Here is a 19,210-nt window from a genome sequence, read left to right on the forward strand (position 1 = left end):
AGAGATAAACATAGGGGAGCCTGGGAGCATTGCCTAGACACCACCAACACGAAACTAGTGAAAGCTGCCAAAGAAAAGAGGAGCTTGCCCATTGCCATCATGCTGGATGAAGGTAGAAGAAAGTAGACCTCTCAAATCCTGTGCTGTTCCAGAAAAATAAAATACCAGAGTTAGATATGGGTATCAAAAATATTAACCTTCCTCGCAACTCAAAAAGAGGAGACACCTCCAAGTGTATTGATTTCATGTTGTTCTTCCATTTATAGTTCAGGGGTTTTTGGCTGAACATTGTGATGCCTAGCAAGAATTGTGCAATGTTACCCAGAGGAAGAAAAAGCTGCTATAAAAATCATATAAAGTTTTGCCGCACTTCTAAATACTGCTTCGGAAGAACTTGTCTTTTTAAATTGATTTTTGTTGAAATTGATGAAACATGCTGTAAATATAAATTAGTCTTTTTCTTATACAAAAAAGTATACTGAAGTGTGTATAACACACCGCGTAATGAAGATAATGTTATTTAGCTCTTCTAACGACGTGGCATTTCTATTACATTGCTTTGAACATTTAAGTCCCCGTCCATGACAGATCGTCAGCTTATGAAGACAAGAAGGGTGTCGGTATTATGTAGTTAATTCAGATGGAGGTGTTTATTACTAATCCTCTCTGATGTTTGCTAAGCATTACTAAGTAAACATCTCACCAACACATTTTCCCTTAAATCTAGGATATTTAATCTGCTTACCGCATGTCAAACAACTTTTCAGTCAAACTATCACTCCAGAAGAAATTGATGGCTGATTCCTCCAGACTTGTGGAGGCCACTGGTCTGGTGCCCCGTTCCATCCGTCTCCTTCAGGTCACACAGGACATGACCAAGGGCAGTCAGCAGCCTCCTGTGTCGCCAAGGAATAACAGACAGATTCCCATTCCCATCCCTACGCAGCGCTAGGGTAGCCGGGGTCACCTTAATTCTCAGTGCAAAGTACAACAGAGAAGGCTGTGTTATTTTTTCCTACCTGACAGTGACTTTCCAAAGCTGTGATGACAGTAAACACGGAGAACTACTTTAAAAAACCATTTGAGCATTGATGTATTCCAGGCACGAAATGACTCATAAACTTCTTTATTGTTTTAACACCTCTTTATCATTTATTCAATATTCCATATGGGAAATTTGTAAAGGACTGGATTTGTCTTTTTTATGGCTTCTTTGTGCTGTCCCAAACCACTTGGTGTCAGGCAGTGGCCCACACATTTGCGCGGGTACTGGTTGTGGTTTTCTTCCTATTCTTAACGAGACAGCGAGCGCTGTTGTGCATATTCACTAAGGAAAACAGGTCCTGCATTAAAATGCCATTTATCATATTATTAATTCAGATGAATGCTTGAGGATGTCTAAGAAGGTTTCATCAGCTGCAGCAAGGGAGAAGGCACAGAAAAACTCACTAGAAATTCCTCCAGAATATTGCTACTTTCATTGTCCTCCAGCTTGGCTTAACCCTGAAGTGCAGGCTGACCTGAATTCAGCGAAGAGAAATGTCATTTTGACTTAGTCCAAACAGGCATCATCCTGCCTTGCTGCCCACACACGGGCGGGCTGCGCAGCCCGGAGACCTCGGCGGATGGCAGGTTATGTAGGTCTCCGTGAGGAAGCGGCATTTGTAAACAATCCCCGGTGAATTCTAATTACAGGAGCTGCAAAGCGGCGGTAGTGATGGATGTGGGCCGCGGGCCGTCTCAGCATGTGACAGCCCGCTTTCATTAAATAAGCAAAACCCGCAGCCTTGTCCATGCATGTTATTGCTGATCTCGGAGTGCCACGGGGCTGTTTCAGGTGGGAAAGGTGTGGGTTCCTGTTGCAGAATTACTTTTGTAGCAGTGAATTTACTAATATACGGAATACTCTTTTCTCACAGTGTTACGCACTCATATTTCTGATAAAAGTGTAGTCCTTTTCCGAATAGACACAGCCATCAAGTTTTGGACAAAATAATTGTTGGCAGTATTTTGTGATTACTCATTGTTTTCCACCTGACTGTGAAAGACTGAATTAATTAAGCCTCTCAATATCCCTATGAAGTAAGTGTTACATTAATTAAAACATGCACGGCCCCGGAAAGCCTACTGCACATCTAAGAATTCATATTGTAACAGGACAAAATACAGGTCAGCTTTCTGTACGTTAATGAGACCAAATGAGAAATGGATCTGCACGCCAGCTGATTAAAGCACTCAAAGTCAAAGGCAGATAAATGCTTTTTATGGGCTCTATTCCACCCCGTCATTTTCCATTGGAAATCCATACCAATAACAAGACACTAGAAAGAGCAAGCTACTGTTAACCTCAGAATATAAGGGAAGAATATGTACTTTTATACCCATCTAGGGTTCTTTTTTCGGAAACTAATTGATCAAGCCTTTCTTAATTTAAAAATAAAAATGATGCATGTCACAGGGAGCATGAATTTTACAAGATGTTTTATTCTCTGTGTTGAAAATCATGATTGTCTCAGAGACAAGTGGCTTAATTAGCTCTGGAGGCTAGCAAATGAGGGTCATGACAGACTAGGCGTACTTCAGCATCCCACTCCTTGCGATCAGTGATAAAGAACATTACCTTTATTAATTCATACTGCATTCTTTCCTAAACAGTTTTCAGGCCAGCTGAACAATTTGCCAAGGGATATTTTTCAGAGAGGAAAGATGCTGGTCTACAGCATCTTCCATCTTAGATGTTTTGGGTCAGTAGTATTACCTCCGGGTAGTATTACCAGTAACACAAATCATCGGAGATGGAGGATGCTATATCCTTAAAGCCCTTTAAAGTACAGTGTTAATATACATCCAACACATATTGCAGCACAAGGAAAGAAAAAACAAACAAAAAGGGGTGTTCTTGTGTCGTGAAGTTCTACCTGGGCTTACTGAAGACACTGTAACTGCTCAATAGAGGAGGTATTTTTTGGGCATATGTAGGTTTTCTTCACAAACACTGAATTTAGAAGCATCATTGCTCTCCTGTGAAGGCTGCCGCAGGAGGTGGGGACCTGTACAGCACCCTGACGCAGGCCTGCACCAGACCTTTGGAAGGAGGGATACACTGCTTTGATGCAGGGGTGTGGAAATGCAGGTGACATTTAATTGGGGTGTCCTCGCTGGCACTCCTGGGCCGCAGGTGACCCCGGTGTCCCACAGCACCTCATTAGGGACCTGGGGACCCCAGCACCTCTCCCACAGACATGCAGGGCTCCCAGGATTTTGGATGTGCAGCACAGCTTCATAAACCCTCATGGGAGAGCTTTGCAGCTGGGGCTCCCTGGTGTAAGTGCATTTCCAAGTTTTTCTAAAATTCTTCTGGATGAATTTCCTGTATGGGCCAGCGTATAGTTAAATGTCTCAAGGTCAAATGATCGGACATTCATATATAGCTCTGCACGTCATTACATAAACAGTGCACACTCACTCACCCTTCAGGAGTGCAAAATCTACAAAAATGAACATTGCAGTAGTCACCTGTGATCCTCGCTAGTATTTATTTGTACAGGTATTTTAAATACAGTCAAATATTTCTTAATCAATTTGTTTCATAGACTCTAGTCTCCACTTCAGGAATGCATCGAAGGATTTCCAGCAATATTCAATCATCCATTAGCCCTTTTGATTTATTTGAAAATGTTCACATTAATTTCATTAGGCAAAAAATAATTTTTCTATCCATAATTAACTCTTTGACCAGCTGTTGTCACTGGTACTTTGAGAAAACCACATTAAAAGCGCTCATTATAAAAGAGAAATCCTTAAACCTAATTGCTTATTTCCCACCAGTGACTGGGTTTTCTCATGGATGCTTTCAAGGACAAAGAAAAAATAACCAAGAAAAAAAATCACAGCTGTCACAAGTAAGAAACAAATGAATTTTTTTTTTTTTAAATCTCTTTAAATATCTGTGTAGTGCAAGCAAGCAGGGAAATGTGCAAGTGTTGCTTAGATGGATTTTACTTTTTTACTTTTTATCACAATATTCCCTAAAGTGTTCTGACACTTTAAACTTCTTAAATCTGCCACTCAGAGTTAAAATGTGGTATGACAGACTGTAGGACTGAATCTGACAGAATTTGTGATTTCACTTCAAATGAAAAGGCAAAGACAACTCTGAAAAAGCAAACAAGTCAAAAGAAGAGTGAATGAGAGAGATGAAATAACACCCAAAAAGGAATAAACAGAAAAAGGCAGAGAGTAATCACAGTGCTTGAAAGGATTAGTGGGAGTGAAATGATGGAAAAGGTATGTGGGCAGTGAGAGCACTTACAATGTGGATTAGAACTTACCATCACAAGAGGAATTTGGGTACCCGGGGATGGAGGCAGCTTGCTCAGCTCCCGTATTCTGGGATGCTGTTGGAAGACCACATCGTGCTGTAAGACAGAGCGAAAGCTCAACACCAGGATGTGCCCTTGAACGCTTGTTACACCCCACATCTGCCCACGGTGGCCCACAGGAAGGACACCACGTGCTTACCGTGCTGCTCCACGGGGAACACATCCCTTCGGGGCATTTTATCATCCTGCAACCACTCGACCTATAAAAACGGAGAGGGAAGCACCGTATTAACCCTGAAAGACCAAATTCTTCCTGTGCAAACCACAAGGTGTGGAAAATCCTTCGAGTAAAACGCTAATTTCTTGTTTCCTTACAAAGGTCATAAAAGGATGGGCACTAAGGAAGCCTCTTGCAGCGCAACCAAAATCAGCTGGTCCCAGAAGAGAGGATCCATGCTCGTTTCCTAAACGGCAGCTACTTTGGCATTTTATATAATCACAAAGTCCTGCCATAAGTAGCCTGTACAATTAGGGATGTCCCTTCCCAGGGAAAGGTGTGGGACAGGCCTCTCACGCAACACAGCTGTCAGACAACCGTTCTGCTCCTCAATTCTCTTCAAAACTGGTCCTTGCTCAGCAGAAAACATGGCACAAAGTGGGGGAAACACAGGTGAACCCTTCTGCGGTCTGGGGTTCCTCTGACTAAGTATAAATATACACACATATATGGGTATAGTTCCACATATGTAATGGGAAAAAACATGCGCCTTTAAATAAATAATATACAAATAATATACCATTTATCATATTCAAGAGGTAGTTCTTTTCTTTAAAATAAAGGTTAATTTTTTTCACTTGCAAATATCCCCCTTACAGGTTACATCAACTCATACCACTACACCAGGCAGACCACCTTGCACAGATACTCTTTTTTCTTTCTAACTCCTTGTTTTCAGGTACTCTACTTTTTCTAAGTTTCTGCTTTTCCAACTGAAGTTCTCTGATCATAACTTTCTAGACAAAAGGGATTTCTTAAAATATTTGATCAAAATAAGAACGCTGTTCTGCAAAGCAGCAGGCGAGAGCTGGGAATACTTACTCTGCTGCTGAATAGCTGGTAGATTTTCTTCTAATAGCTTTACAAGAAAATGACTTTTATATTCTGCAGAAAATTAGTTTACCTGAATTGAATTATGAGGCAGCTGCCAGATTAGCGGGACAGCTCCTCTCTTCTTCTTTGACCACCCCCATGACTTCAGCATTGTCTCCCCAGGACCAGGTAAATAAGTGAAATGCTCTGGCATCTCCTCATGACCTTCTAGTGAACACACTATAAACCTGAAAACCAAATTATTGCTCGTTTGCAGTACTGCCTGGCTGAATTTCATGCAGCAGAAACTTCAGCAGTATGAGAGTTCTTTTTGCATCTTCTCTACTTTTGCTGAAAACAGATTATAACAAAACATAGGGAAAAATCAGATTTATGATATTTTTTTTCATTTGCAATGCATCGGCTACACAGAGATACACAGAGATACCACACTGGCTCCCAACGACAGCATAAATTCTGAAATGCTGAAGTTCTAAAGTAGGAAATAGATTTGGGTTTGTGTGTGCTGTTGTTTAAATACTTAAAATTGATAAGGAAAATGTCAGACAGAGCTACCTCTATTAATTCCATCACCTTGTAAAAACATCAAATCACTTTTCATAAAGGAACCATGAGTTACTGCAACTGTGACGTGCCCCAGTCACACACCCACGATGCATCAGCCCTGCTCTGCGAAGCTTCACAATTCAACAGATGGAAATGGGCCAGAAACTTTCAGCAACACAACTTTCAGTGCTGCGTTCTGAAGCTTTATAGTATTCCCTAGTGTACAAAGTTGTTCAGCCAGAAGTTAAAAGGCTTTCAGCTTCATTTTCAGACAGAGTCTGTTTCACATCTATTCACTGATATAAAAATCCTGCTCTCTTAATTGCATGTGTGACAAACCTATAGTAATTACAACAGTTATTTAACCGTAAAGGCAGTTACTTTGGTTCTGTCTTTTATTGGTGCCCCTTTGTACAAGACAAAAAGTTAGCCCCGTGTGACAACGAGCCGTCTGCGACCAGTAACGTACAAAGAAGGGTAAGCTGTAGTTCTAATGACACATCAAGGAAAACAGGTGCTGATTATTAGTAGGTACACCTATTCTTGATTGTATAAGGCAAAATTCTGCATTAACAGCCGCATCTTAGAATTTGCTTGCAGTTAACTGCATGTTATGAAACAAGCTCAAATGCAAATGTACCTACCCTGGACCCAATGTGCAAAATGAAGCACACATTTTGCACATTAGATGAGTTGGATTTCACAAAGGTGTGATCTCAATTGCTTGTAGGCCACTTCCAGGACAACAATCAGCTTCCTGAAAAATGTTCATTGATGGGGAAACCCCAGGAGTCATGGCTAATCTCAGTAATAAGAGTTTGAGAATAATATATTCAGATTACAATACCTCACGTGAGCAGGGGAAATTAATTCGGTGGTGGTATGAGATTGCTACAGATTGAAAGGACTAGTGTTAGAATCAAGCTGCTGAAAAAATTATTTCCCTTGTCATATGGACACTCATTCTTTACAACATACACAGTGTAGAAAAGGTACTAAACACAAAACCATTTTAACATTCAGAGAGGTTAAATGCTTACAGCACAAATTTCAGGTGAACTGTATGCGTAATCATCTCCAGCTGATAAACAGATAGCTAACAGGATTAATAAGGGGCTAGAAAGTCTCCCAGTTTCTGTGAGAATTCCTCCTCAAATGGATGGGAACTAAAAAAAAAAAAAAAAGGTTATATTCGCATTGCCCAAATGGTAGCAGTTCCATTGCTCAATAGCAGCTTAATTTTTCAGAGCTCTCAGACTTGTAATTTTTGGGTTCGGTTCTCAATGTGGCTTGCAGTTTGGGCATTTACACATGCAAATAATTGCACATGCAGTTAAAGTGTGTGCAAATACAAGCTGGTAGACATCCAGCCCGAGATTTTCAATGCTCAGTTCGAAATATAAAAAATAATAAAACGTGTCTGTTCCATACATTTCTTTAGGAGTTTGCATGTGCAAGCAGGTAATTAGATAACAAGTTACTACTGCTTGCATCTGTCATTTTAAGAGTCCAAATGCAAAAGAGTACCCAGAAAATATGACATTGCACTCACAGCTCTGAAAATCTGTCTGTCGATGAACATTAAATCCACCATCTGGCTTCTGCGCTGGAGATGCCTTTGCAAACCCTCAAAAATCAGTTTTGTTTGGGCTTCTGCAGGATCTTGTGCACCAGATGGCACTTTTATTGAACTTGGCTCTCAATTAGCTGGCCACAAATTATTATGCCTTTTATCAATGTTGTAAAAATGTTCATCATTTAAGGTAACTCTAGCTTACCCTTGAGGTTTGTTACTCCCTCTTGATATGCAGAAGTTCTCTCTCTGTCATGCAACTCAAATAAATGCATTTATGAACTTCAAAAAAGTTGATGTCAGAAAATATATGGTAAAGCAAATGAACAAATCAAGCCCATAAACACTGTGTTTGTTATGCGCTTCATATTGAAGTTATTTATGAAAAAAAATGGAAATAAGGTCAGAATTGTATTAGGCAATATTATATACAAGGGAAACTCCTATTATTTTTTAAGTGTCTTTGTCCATTGAAAGCATACTGAAAGTGTAGTGAGCTGTTTTAAAGTATTTGGTCTAAACTAGAGATGGGGAATACAGATATCACCTGAAGGAAAAATCTAGCAATGTAAGTTGGAAAATAGAGTTGGTCCAGCAGGACCATAAAATCTTTGCTTTCCAGGAGTGTAGGTAATCGCAGGGACCATTTCCATGTTTTTGTTGTCTATTGCAGTTTATCAGACACAACACCTGCATTTCACATTGGCCATTTTACGCTGGCTACAGATGCAGGCACTAGTAGTCAGGTATTTAATTCCCTATTTGCATGTGTGCGTTCTGTCAGGATAATATGGATCTTTAATCAATCAAAGCAGCATGGACATAGGGTTGTATTTTTGAGACTGTCCTCACTGCATTACATGTACATCAGAAGTTTTACTTTTGTCTGCTGCTGTATGTTTTATGTCCCCAATGAGTGTGGTGGATGTAGGCTTGGTCCAACAAAACCAGATTAATTTTATCAGGTGAAATATCTACTGTTCAGGAATGGGTAAGCCTGTGGAACACAGTACTAAATATATCCAGAAACACATGTCACATATATGACAGAAACTAGCTTTTTTGCATCCTCTTCCTCGTAGATACAAGCAAGAGCTTTTAAAAGAGTAACTTATGTAGGGCTCAAAGCAAGCCCATTGCATTTTAAAGAACCACCAGTCTAGTCCATAAATATCCAGTGTGTGTACATATATATTTCCCCATGTGTAACACGGCCTGTGTGTGTAAGTTGTACTCATGCCTCTTCTCCCACACAGATGTGAGGGGGTATTAGCAGTCAGAGGTTGCTTCATCTGCCGCTCCCAGAGACACCGCGGCATGCTGGGCAAAAGCAATGCCAGTGTTAGTTACCTGTGACTGCAGTTACTCTTCCTATAGAAGCTTTAGTGTTTTAGACACACCTTAATTTTACATTACCTTTTCCTAGAAATTCACCCCACAAATTATCCGACATCGTCCTTCTTCCCCTGTCCTTTTTAACTTATTAACATCTTAACCACAGACTGTGTTACTTTCTAGTCTTATTGCTCTCCACTTCTTTTTCATTGGATTCTGCCTCATGAGCACTGAATTTTCAATCTCTTGTTTCATTTTGTCATCCTCCTCTGCAGTCATGGAAGACTAATGGCTTCTGAATCTGAGCTACGGTTTTGAATCCCATCTGACTGAACCTCAAATTTAAGCAAAATACATTTGCCTAATTTGCCTGCGTGTTGTAGTAGGATTTTTTTTGAAGATCTTTTATTTTAAAAAAACCCAAACCACAAATCACTTCCTGAGATTATTCTCTGTCATCCCCATGTTAATTCGGAAAATGTGTCTTTTTTTTTCCTTCTGTAAAATGCTCCTGAGGGAACAATGTCCAGAGACACTTTGTGGAGAACGGCCGACGCTGAATAAAGCCACTGTGATGACGATGGGCTGTCTCCAACCTTGTTTCAAATAGTGATAAAACAGCCTTTAGATTATAATGGTTCTTTTATTATTGATTTCTGAAGGCTAGCTTTGACATACTGAAAATCATGAAGTTCCGCAACTCCCGTAATTCCCCAATAATCAAGTTCATCAAGTTGTGGTTTTCTTTCAGACAGCTCTAATAGTCATCTAAATGTACAGTATAGATGTGGAGTTGACTACATACATTGCCCTCAATGTTGTGTTCACCTCTGCAATCACTGGTAACACTGGGGCTATATCAGATTTTTGTGAGAAGTCTGAGAAAGAAATACTTCATAAGTGAAATATCTATGTTTATCTGCTATCTCATTTTCAGTAAAAAAAAGAAAATATTTTTCTTCTACTCTGCTAAGAGCAGCACAATGCTGTAATGTTTCAGACAAGTAAGACAGACTCTTTTTCTAAGCTTTACATACATTACTAGTGTATTAGAACAAAATATAGTTGTGGCTTACACAAAAATGCATTAAGGAAACGTGATGAAAACCTCCCTTATTTCCAGACTCAGTCATTTAATGAGTCAGTAAATGTTCTCCTTTCTCAGATCAAATGCCATCCACATGGAGACAGAGAAACATAAATTATAGGGAAACTTCAGCATAAGATCTAACGTTAAAAAGCTGACTTAAATGCCAGCAGACAAAGAGAAAATATCCAAAATACCAACAGAATGATCAAGGTCCACAGCAGATAAATAGTTAAAAAAATCGTACCAAAGTCACTTTAAAGCAACCCAGACCGTAAGGCGGTTGCGTACCAATTACTTCTCATGAAAAAAAAATGAATATTTAGCACTCAAAGTTACTAGTTATGATCTAAAACCAGCATTGCAGTTTTACTAAATGCATGAGCTTCCCTGGGATTGCATTGGAATATGTATTCAGGTTTAATTGCAGTTCTGTTACTAAAAGAAAAGCGGGCATCTTGCAGACGCTTATTCACAATGTTTTTTTCCGATTTACCTTCTCCAAACTACAACTGTAGGAAACACCTAACAGCAAGCCGTAGTGACTAACTATTGGATTCCCAGCAGGCAATCACGCACGAACGTGTCGGAGCAGGAGCAGATGACGCACAAGAGGTGTAGTCTGACCAGACAGGAGAAGAAGCACCTTCTTGTCTTACCACCGCACACTGCTGGAGGTTTGTCCATCTGCTGCTCGGTGCTGCCTGAACTTCTGACGGGTGCTTCTCACTCAGATAAATTCTGCACTGGGGTTTTTTCACCTCTGAAGGTCCTGTAGCGGCTGAGGAAGCAGCTTCACTGGCCTCCAAATCTGCTTTGTATCTCGGCATGGTCCTAGCGAAGCCCTTGCTAGACCTGAAGGACACATGGATGAGGGCTCATGGTGGGAGGAGGGAGTGGAAGTGCTTTAAATTTGGATTAATGCTGTCACAAGGGAGATGGATTATGGCTGCAGACCAAAGAGGAGCAGCAGACAGCCTTGTCGTTTATCCAGCATCCAGGTGATCAGCAGCTCTGAAAGATGCAAAGGACAGGGGGAGCAGAAAAGCAACAAGGTAAACCCAGGAAACTGCACCTGAACAGAGGCTCTGTAGGTGATGGGCAATACGAGAGTGGCACCGGTAACTTCTGACAAGGTGGTTGTTGTTTGGGGAGCCAGAACAAGATAAAAATAAAAGAAAAATTAAAAAAAGAAAAAGAAAAAAAGAGACACTCACAGCAGTGAATACTCAGCTGAATAAAGTAGCAATGACGGCTACAGAGATGGGTCCTAGTACTGAGGAGGACTTTGGAGATAAAAAGTGAGATAGAATGATAATAATAGCTGTGGAGCATCAGAGACAAATATTAGAACTTCAGAGCTGTGTTGAAAACATTATTACTCTAGGACTGCTATGAGGGGCCAAGAGCAAATCGTCCTCACTGAGGCTTGAAACACAGGTTAGCAAAGCCTGGAAGGTGGCAGTCCAATAAAACTGCAGTTGAAAGCATACATCAGAACAAAAACTTTATTAGAGTACATTCAATTAGAGCAGAGTTACACAGTTATAGAAACGTCTTTTGATTCTCAGTGCTGACAGAAAATCGAAAAAGGTAAGTATGGAGACAGCCAAATTGAAAAAAATAAGCACAGAGACAGCCAAGTGTTGTTTTATTTGAGTAACTCGATAGGCAGTTATAAGAAAAAGTCTGAATTTAGAGACAACCAAGACACTAAAACTCTCAATCAAAATTAAGAACCAAGGCAATTCTTAACTTCATACCAGATAGCTTTCTATGTCCTTAGTCATGAAAGCACCTTAAAAAATACGACCCAGAGGAAAAATCAGGCAGCTGTATACAACCAGATTTATAGTTTGTACAAGCAGTGTTAACATAGCTACTAAACTCCTGCTCCAAGGAATTCAAGACGTGACAACAGCAGTAGGAAGGCAGACAAGAGTTTTCCTAGAACAAAAGTTTTGCAAAGGAAGGGGAAAAAAGTTATGCAGAATACCAGTCGCTGTGTTAGAAGACCCTGGGTAGCCTCAAGGAGATAGTGAAGTCTTTTAGGAAAAAAGCAGCAAGTATTTTGGGAAATGCAGAGCAGATGGATAGATAAACAAGGAAGGTCCAGGGCTAGTCTACTGTCGGATTGTAGTATGTTCAGACTGAAATGCAGTAAAGAGATGTATTTGAGGTCAAACAACAGGGACAAACGGACATGGTACAGAATTCACTAAAATAACTTACGAAGGCTACACAAGATGTGGGTTTAGGATTGACGCAATTGTATGTCAAACCGATAGTCCAAAAGTCCAGCAGTCGAGAAGTGTTGCTTGTTACAGAAAATGCACTACTTGGCTGGTCTTATATAAAGTGTAGCAGAAGACCAAGCAAAAAGCTCCAAAGACTGAAAAGTGAAGTATTTACATTCTGTGCCCAAAATCACTATGGTCTATGGAAGGATTTATTCTGGAAAAGACAGTCTGTACAATACATAGATGTAAGTCATATGTTCAAAACCAGGAAGAGCAATGAGTTTATACAGATCGTTTCCTTTATTAATAATACTTCCAGAATAGAAGTCAACCAAAGAAGATATTTGTATGAGAAATTATAATTAAAAGAGCTTGACATTTTGGTGATTGAAATAACAGAAAAAGACAGTATGATTCAGATTTTATATAGATATTTATACTCATATGTAAGCTCCAAATGATCCTCCAATGATCTTTTTCCTTTCCCGCTCCCTCTAATGCCGGTGCTATGATGGAGGAGGAAGTGGAGGATACCATCTGAGTCCTCCGCAATCTCTTGTTTCAACTGGAATCAAAATTGCTCATTGTGTCACAGGACCCCACTGCCATTTGCAAATGAGGAGGCAGTTCTAAATGTGAGTAACATTGATGTGAAAAAAAATCATAATGTTTATATCTTCTTGGGATCTTAAGAGCTTCAAAAACAAGATGACTTTTGGGAGAGGAGATGATTTTAAGCAGAGATGACCCATGAGTAAGTAGAAGTTTAAGAGAGAAAAAAAAATATTACTCTCTCTAAATTTGTTCAATGGTAGTTGAAATAGGTGAAGTGTATTGACTGTAAAGATCAGTAAATGTTCCGAGTATTGCAGTATTTGGAACTCTCACTTATGACGCACGTAGCCAGTTCCCCATATAACTATACAGGGTCAACAGGAGACACCCGAAAAAACACACAGGAATGGAAGAAAGAGCTCACCACGGTGATGCTTCAACAGAGACGTGAAAGCTATCAAGGACTGCTGCCAGAAAGATTCACTCTGAACATCCGAGATGTTTAACATCCAGACGAACGTACAGAGATGCTTTTCTGACTAAAGGGTAAAAATACAGAACAGTGACAAAGAGTAAAACTGTTATAAGAAGATTTAAGAGGCACTGTGTTAAGGTGGCTAAGGAACCAGGCAGGGTCTGAAGGATGAGATGCTTAGCAACAGAAATGCTATAATAAGATGAATATGGAGAGTATCTGCAGTTTTAAAACATATTTTTTATTTCTTTTTTTTTCCTAATGCTAAAATAAATTGTATTCTGGTTCTAAGAAGACTCAGTAGCTACTAGTAGTGTGTGCAAAGGAAAGAAATAAAGAAGTCTGAACTTAATACCTGGAGAGACACAGGAGTTATGGAGATGCAGGCCCCAGCCTAAGAGAGAATAATTTTCTGAAATTTCCCTGAAAGCTAGGCAAAGGCCTAAAAGCAACCCACTTGGAAAAAGTTTTCAGAGGGACTGAAAGGGGAAGGAGCTACAGCTGGCCCAGTAACCCTGACAGATACTAAAGTGAACACCAGAACCTGACAGATACTGAAGGAAACACCAGAACCTGTCCTAAGGAAAATGTTAAAGAGCAGTGGAAGCATTTTAAGGTTTGCTCACTGATCTAACAGATCATGAACTTGGAATTTTGTAATGATGTAAAACTGCTTGGGTCAATTGGCCAGCTAAAAGTCAATATGACTATTAGTAGTGAAACATAAGCACTGATGGGGTTTACAACACAAGAATAAAAAAACCAAGGTTGAAGTTGAGACGAATCACAGAACAGAAAAGAGCATTTGATGGACATATTTTGTTGCACAAAAATACTTGTCATGATAGCAAATAAAGATTAGACTAGTAGGAGAGTCTAAAATAGTTAATACTATCAATTTGTGAGGACCCTACAGCCCTTTAAGGATATACATTTTTCCTACAGATATTTGTTCATATTATAAAACCAGCACAGACACAATATAAAACTGGCAGAGGGTGGTTTGAAATGTTGTATCAAACGTAGACTTGCTTGTCAATGTTTGTACCTATCAACTGGGGAAATACCGAAGATGTCAGACAAGTTTAGAATAAAATCGAAGCTTTATAACATTTCAAAATTAATACTGCAGTTTAGCACTAACATTATTGCAATTTAGTACTAATGTTAATGATGAAAAAGTGAGCCGGAATCCATTTAAAGAAAAAGAGCTGTATATTCAGTGGTGCAGAGCTGAAGGGGAAAAACGCCTGCTAACACCAAGGGAGTGCCCTGCCTTGATGCTCGCTCCTCTCGTAGGGGTAGGGTGCTTCCACCCAGCTGTGAGAAGGTCCTGCTGGATCTCCCAGCATTGCATGCAGACCAGTTTACGGTCTGGTGACGTGTTTTGGAGTGCTGCACGTGGCTTATGACACGCCGATGCTGTGACTTTGCACTGAGCTGCTTTTCCTCCCCTTTAGTCTCAGGAGCTGCATTAGACCTTCCCGCACACGTTGTTATGGAGGAACTGTGTCAGGCGTCAACACCAGCGATTCAACAAATAGCGAAGGAACATTAGCAGAAGGCTAGCAATATGGTTAAAATATTAGAGACAAAGATGCACATGAAATGAAGGGAAACCAATCTCCAGTAAACTGACTCGAGTTCTGCTAACAGTGCATCCTATCATCTTCATGGTACTTTGCTAATATATAAAGCGGGCTATCTCACTTCATTTTGAAGCCCGCAGTATCCTAGATTAATGGCTGAATCTGTATTGTCATTGCTACACCCAAATAACTCAATAGCTGGTTAAAAATACTCAAAACTGCACTAAGGCGATGAAGCATTTTGCAGAGCTAAGCTGCGACTGGCTTTGTGAGATGCGATGTTTTGTCAAATTAGAAGAGCCATATGTGGTAGGAGCATAATTATCTGTATAAAATCCACGAAGAAATGTACTCATTACTGTGTACTTGTGGGTGAAGAGAAGACTTGTAGTACTGCCTATAGCTAAGATTGCCTGAAGCTTCAAATCACGTGAAATGGCTTCAATACTTTTAAAATTTCAAATCTCTCAGTTGTTCTGGCTACAATGCCCTACACTGGATTTCTGTCTTGTGCTGAATCCCAACTAGAAAGTTTTAGGTAAAAATATTTTAGCCATGGACAAGAAGAGTTAAAGAACACATGGTTGTCTGCATAATACAGAACTTCTTACAACAAGTTAGGGAGAAGTTGCCTGAGGTATCACTTATTGTGCCAAGACCTGAAATTCATCAGTGGGTTGCCTATGTCCCACTGTTACTGTAGGGGAAAAAACAAGCAAAAAACAATATTCAAGGCTGTGCTTAAAAATTGCATTATAGACAAGAACTTTGCCATTTGAAACATAACTCAGATGAAGAAAGGAGACACAAATTCATAATAACTCAGACTGAAGAGACATTGAGGAAGAATAAGACAAACCGACAGCTGTGAACATGTGCAAATGGTGTTAAAATATGGTTCCAGGCTGAGAAGACCAAAATCATGTTCAGTTTTTCAGCCTAAGGCCATCTTCAAACAGGTATTGCTCCCATAGTTGTGTGGTATCTATTTCAAAAAATGTCCATCTTTGCTGTATTTTAGACTCTGAATGATAGGAGAAGGGAGGGTGTTTCAAAAGGAGGAGTTAACTAAAAAATTCAGTATATTTCCAAATATAAACACACATAGATAATGCCCTAAATGTCAGAAGCTGCAAAGTAACATTGTTTTTCAAGAAACAAGCAAAACCAAACCAAGAGATTTTTATTTGATTCTAAACTACTGGAGGAATTTGGGGCTTTGAGTCACTCTGCAAGCCTGTTGGAAAACAATTTTTTTAAAAAGCACAGTGCTAAGCACTGATTGGTACATTTGTTTTATCAGTTTAAATTAAACTAATTAGAGTAATGACATATATAGGTAGATCAAATACAGTGTTGAGGAGACTGATAATCACTTTCCTCAGAAAACGTTCTTCCTTTTTGACATGTATAATTGATATGTTTGAAATAAAAAAATTCTCTACTATGAATCTCCTTGGTTTCGTGTTTGAAACACCAGATCATTCTTTTTTGGTTTTTTTTGTTTTTTTTTTTTTTTTTGTGTGTGGTTTTTATATTGTTTTGTTTTAGCTTACAAAACATTGAAGCTCGGCAAGGTCCTGGCCATGGGTTGGGTAATTCCAAGCACAACCTGGGCTAGTGGAAGGTGTCCCTGTCCCTGCCCGTGGCAGGGGGGTGGGATTGAGTGGGCTTGGAGGTCATTCCAACCCAAAGCAGTCTGTGACACTCTGATCCTTTCTTTTATTTCTAAGGCTAATAAAGGCTTATTTGCACATTTTGAAAAGTGTCATTCCCACCTCTGCAGGTGTTACACCCCTATTCTTGTTAAATGTTGAGATTTCCATTTGAATGTTGCTTGAAGTCTTGCTGCAATCTTTCTGCCAGGTTCAGCTTCAACTTTAATAAATGAACACAGCTCAGAGAATTCAATGTGCAGAATGACTCATTTTATTATAAAACTGTTTATGGCTAACTGATTTGAATTAATTCTAGAAAAATCCCTCTCTGCCTGTTACAGTGCAGCCATGTATCAACACAGGGGTCATAAAAACACAGCACAAGCTGCAAGATGGAAACCCCCATCCTGCTGTGCTGCGGCCTGTCCACTCCTCTAGACGATGAGCTTCCACGTGGTACTGCACTACGAGATCAGCTGCTGGAGTGAATATATCCATACAAATATGAAATTTCTGGTTGGTTTTTGTTTTTGTTACAGGAAAGTGTGATCACTGCTGAAAATAACTGTCATTTAAAGATAGTAGTTCAGTATTTTGTCAAATGAGGAGTTCTTCTGAACACCATGTTGGATTCTTCCTGCACCTATTGGCTTTGTGAAGAGAGTATTCACTTTTCCGTAACTTTAATAGAAATTACTCTTTCTCTGAAAAGGTGCTTTAGAGCTGCTTCAACTGTAATGTGAAAATAAAAACACAAGGCAGATGGATATATTGAAATACTTCTCTAGACAGCCTTTGTCACTCTCCCCAGTCTAGATGAAGAACCAGCTTCCTCCTTTCTTTTACTCCGATTCCTGCTCATTGAGTAAATCCATTACTTACAATAAAGCAAACCTTTTAAAAAGCTTCCATTTCAGCACATTTCTTCAATTTAGAGATGTCATCTCAGAAATTGAGACACCTAAGCCTCCTCCAGGCCTTGATCCACCTGAGCTTTCCTATCCGATGCTTTTGCTTTCAGGTACTTAGAAGCTGATTATTTGTATTGACTTCAAGAGATCAAGTAGGTTGACTTACCAGTGATTTTCTATCCTCTTTTTTTTTTTTTTTTTTAACTTTTTGGACTATGTTCAGCTTTTTCTGGTCCTGCAATGTCACTTATCTGACAGGACTTCTCAAAAATAATCTCCAGTGGTTCAGAGGTTATTTTGGCTACTTTCTCAAATATTGCAGACGGAATTCCCAAGGCCCTGGTGATTTGAAAGCATCCACTTTATCTCAGTACTTTTAATTTGTATTCTTCATGTTCTGTTCAGCAAAAAATCGTGTTGTCAAACACCTGGTCGCAAACTTTCTGGGGACAGCTGAATCAGAATATGGGTGGCCAAATCCTGGATGGTGTGAAGAAGTGACTTTTGAAATGAAACCCAAAAGTACACGGGGTAAAGGTATGGCTTACTCTATGCAAGAAATATTTATTTTGCTTCAGGAATGTGGAAACCTGTCCTGAAATCACTCTGCTACTATTATTTTCATTTAAAAAGAAACTTTAGATAGTATTAAGCATCCAAAAGTGTGGTGACGGGCGCACTAGTACAGTGTGCTATGGTGAGAAAACAATGTAATTATTCACAATTTTTTTCTTTTTTGGGACAAAAATATGAGCTGACTTCTCTCCCACCTACTTGAAGGAACCTGCCCGGCCAGGTCACGCATGTTGCACCCACAGCTGCCAAAGGACAGACCCGCCCACAGACACCCCGGTGTCCTCTGCTCCTGCGTGACCAAACCCACGGACCTGACACCCCCCCCAAGGTCACCCCGCGCCGGGGTGGAACCTCACATCCCCACCTTCACCCAAAAAGTCGGGGTGGGGGGTGTGTGTGTGTGTGTGTCTGGGTTGCAGGGTACCTGCAGTATCACAGTGCTGACCCCCCCAACCCCCTGCCCCACAGCAGCAGGCAGCTGACTGTAAAAATGCAAACAAACAAAATAATAACAAAAAAATTAAAAACGTAAATATAATAAAAATTAAAAAATAATTTAAAAATAAAAAACACATAATAATAAAAAATAAAAATTTAAATGTTTTAAAAATAAAAATCAATAAAAATTAAATACCAAAAAAGAAATTAAATAAATAACACGAATAAAAAAATCTTTAAAATTTGAATAAAACGAATAAAAAATCAATAATATAAATAAATCGAATTAAAAATAAATATAAATAAAACAAATAAAAAATTAAAAAATAAATTAAAAAGTAAGTAAAAAGTAAAGAAAAAATAAATATAAAAATTAATAGATAAAAATAAATGAAAATGCAAGCAAATAAATAAATAAATAAATAAATAAATAAAATAAGGGGGGTGTGGGCAGGATGAGCCCGCTCCCGCTGTCTCCTTGCATCGCCGCACGTACAGACAGACGCGAGGCGCTCCGCGACCCTCCGTGAAGTTTTTCCGCCGGGGCTCCGCGCCCCTGCGCAGCCCGGCTCCGCGCAGCCCGCCCCCACCGCGGCCACCGAGGAGGAGGAGGAGGAGGAGGAGGAGAGGAAGAGGGGTGGGGGGTCACGGCGCCAAACTTTCCGCCTGACGGGGGTCGGGGCGGGGGCTTCGCCCTCCCTTAAGTTCTCGGTCGCGGCTCCAGCCGCGGGCGCCCGCGGCCGCGCCGGGCGGGGAAGGGAAGGGGAGGAGGAGGGGGGGGGGTGGCGGCGCGG

At 40.0% G+C, this 19,210-nt stretch overlaps 1 protein-coding gene across 1 annotated transcript in view; it reads right to left on the minus strand.

Moving 5' to 3' along the window:
- FAM81B (family with sequence similarity 81 member B) overlaps nt 1–10,804 on the minus strand; it is a 52,780-nt gene extending 41,976 nt beyond the window's left edge. The window contains exons 1-3 of the mRNA XM_074856181.1: nt 10,634–10,804; nt 4,522–4,582; nt 4,332–4,418 (exon numbers count right to left, since the gene is read on the minus strand). Of these exons, the coding sequence (XP_074712282.1) occupies nt 4,332–4,418; nt 4,522–4,582; nt 10,634–10,804 (319 nt within the window). The remainder of the gene's footprint in view (nt 1–4,331; nt 4,419–4,521; nt 4,583–10,633) is intronic.
- Between the last annotated feature and the right edge of the window lie 8,406 nt (nt 10,805–19,210).

The sequence above is a fragment of the Strix uralensis genome, chromosome Z (genome assembly GCF_047716275.1).
Source record: "Strix uralensis isolate ZFMK-TIS-50842 chromosome Z, bStrUra1, whole genome shotgun sequence".
NCBI lineage: Eukaryota > Metazoa > Chordata > Aves > Strigiformes > Strigidae > Strix > Strix uralensis.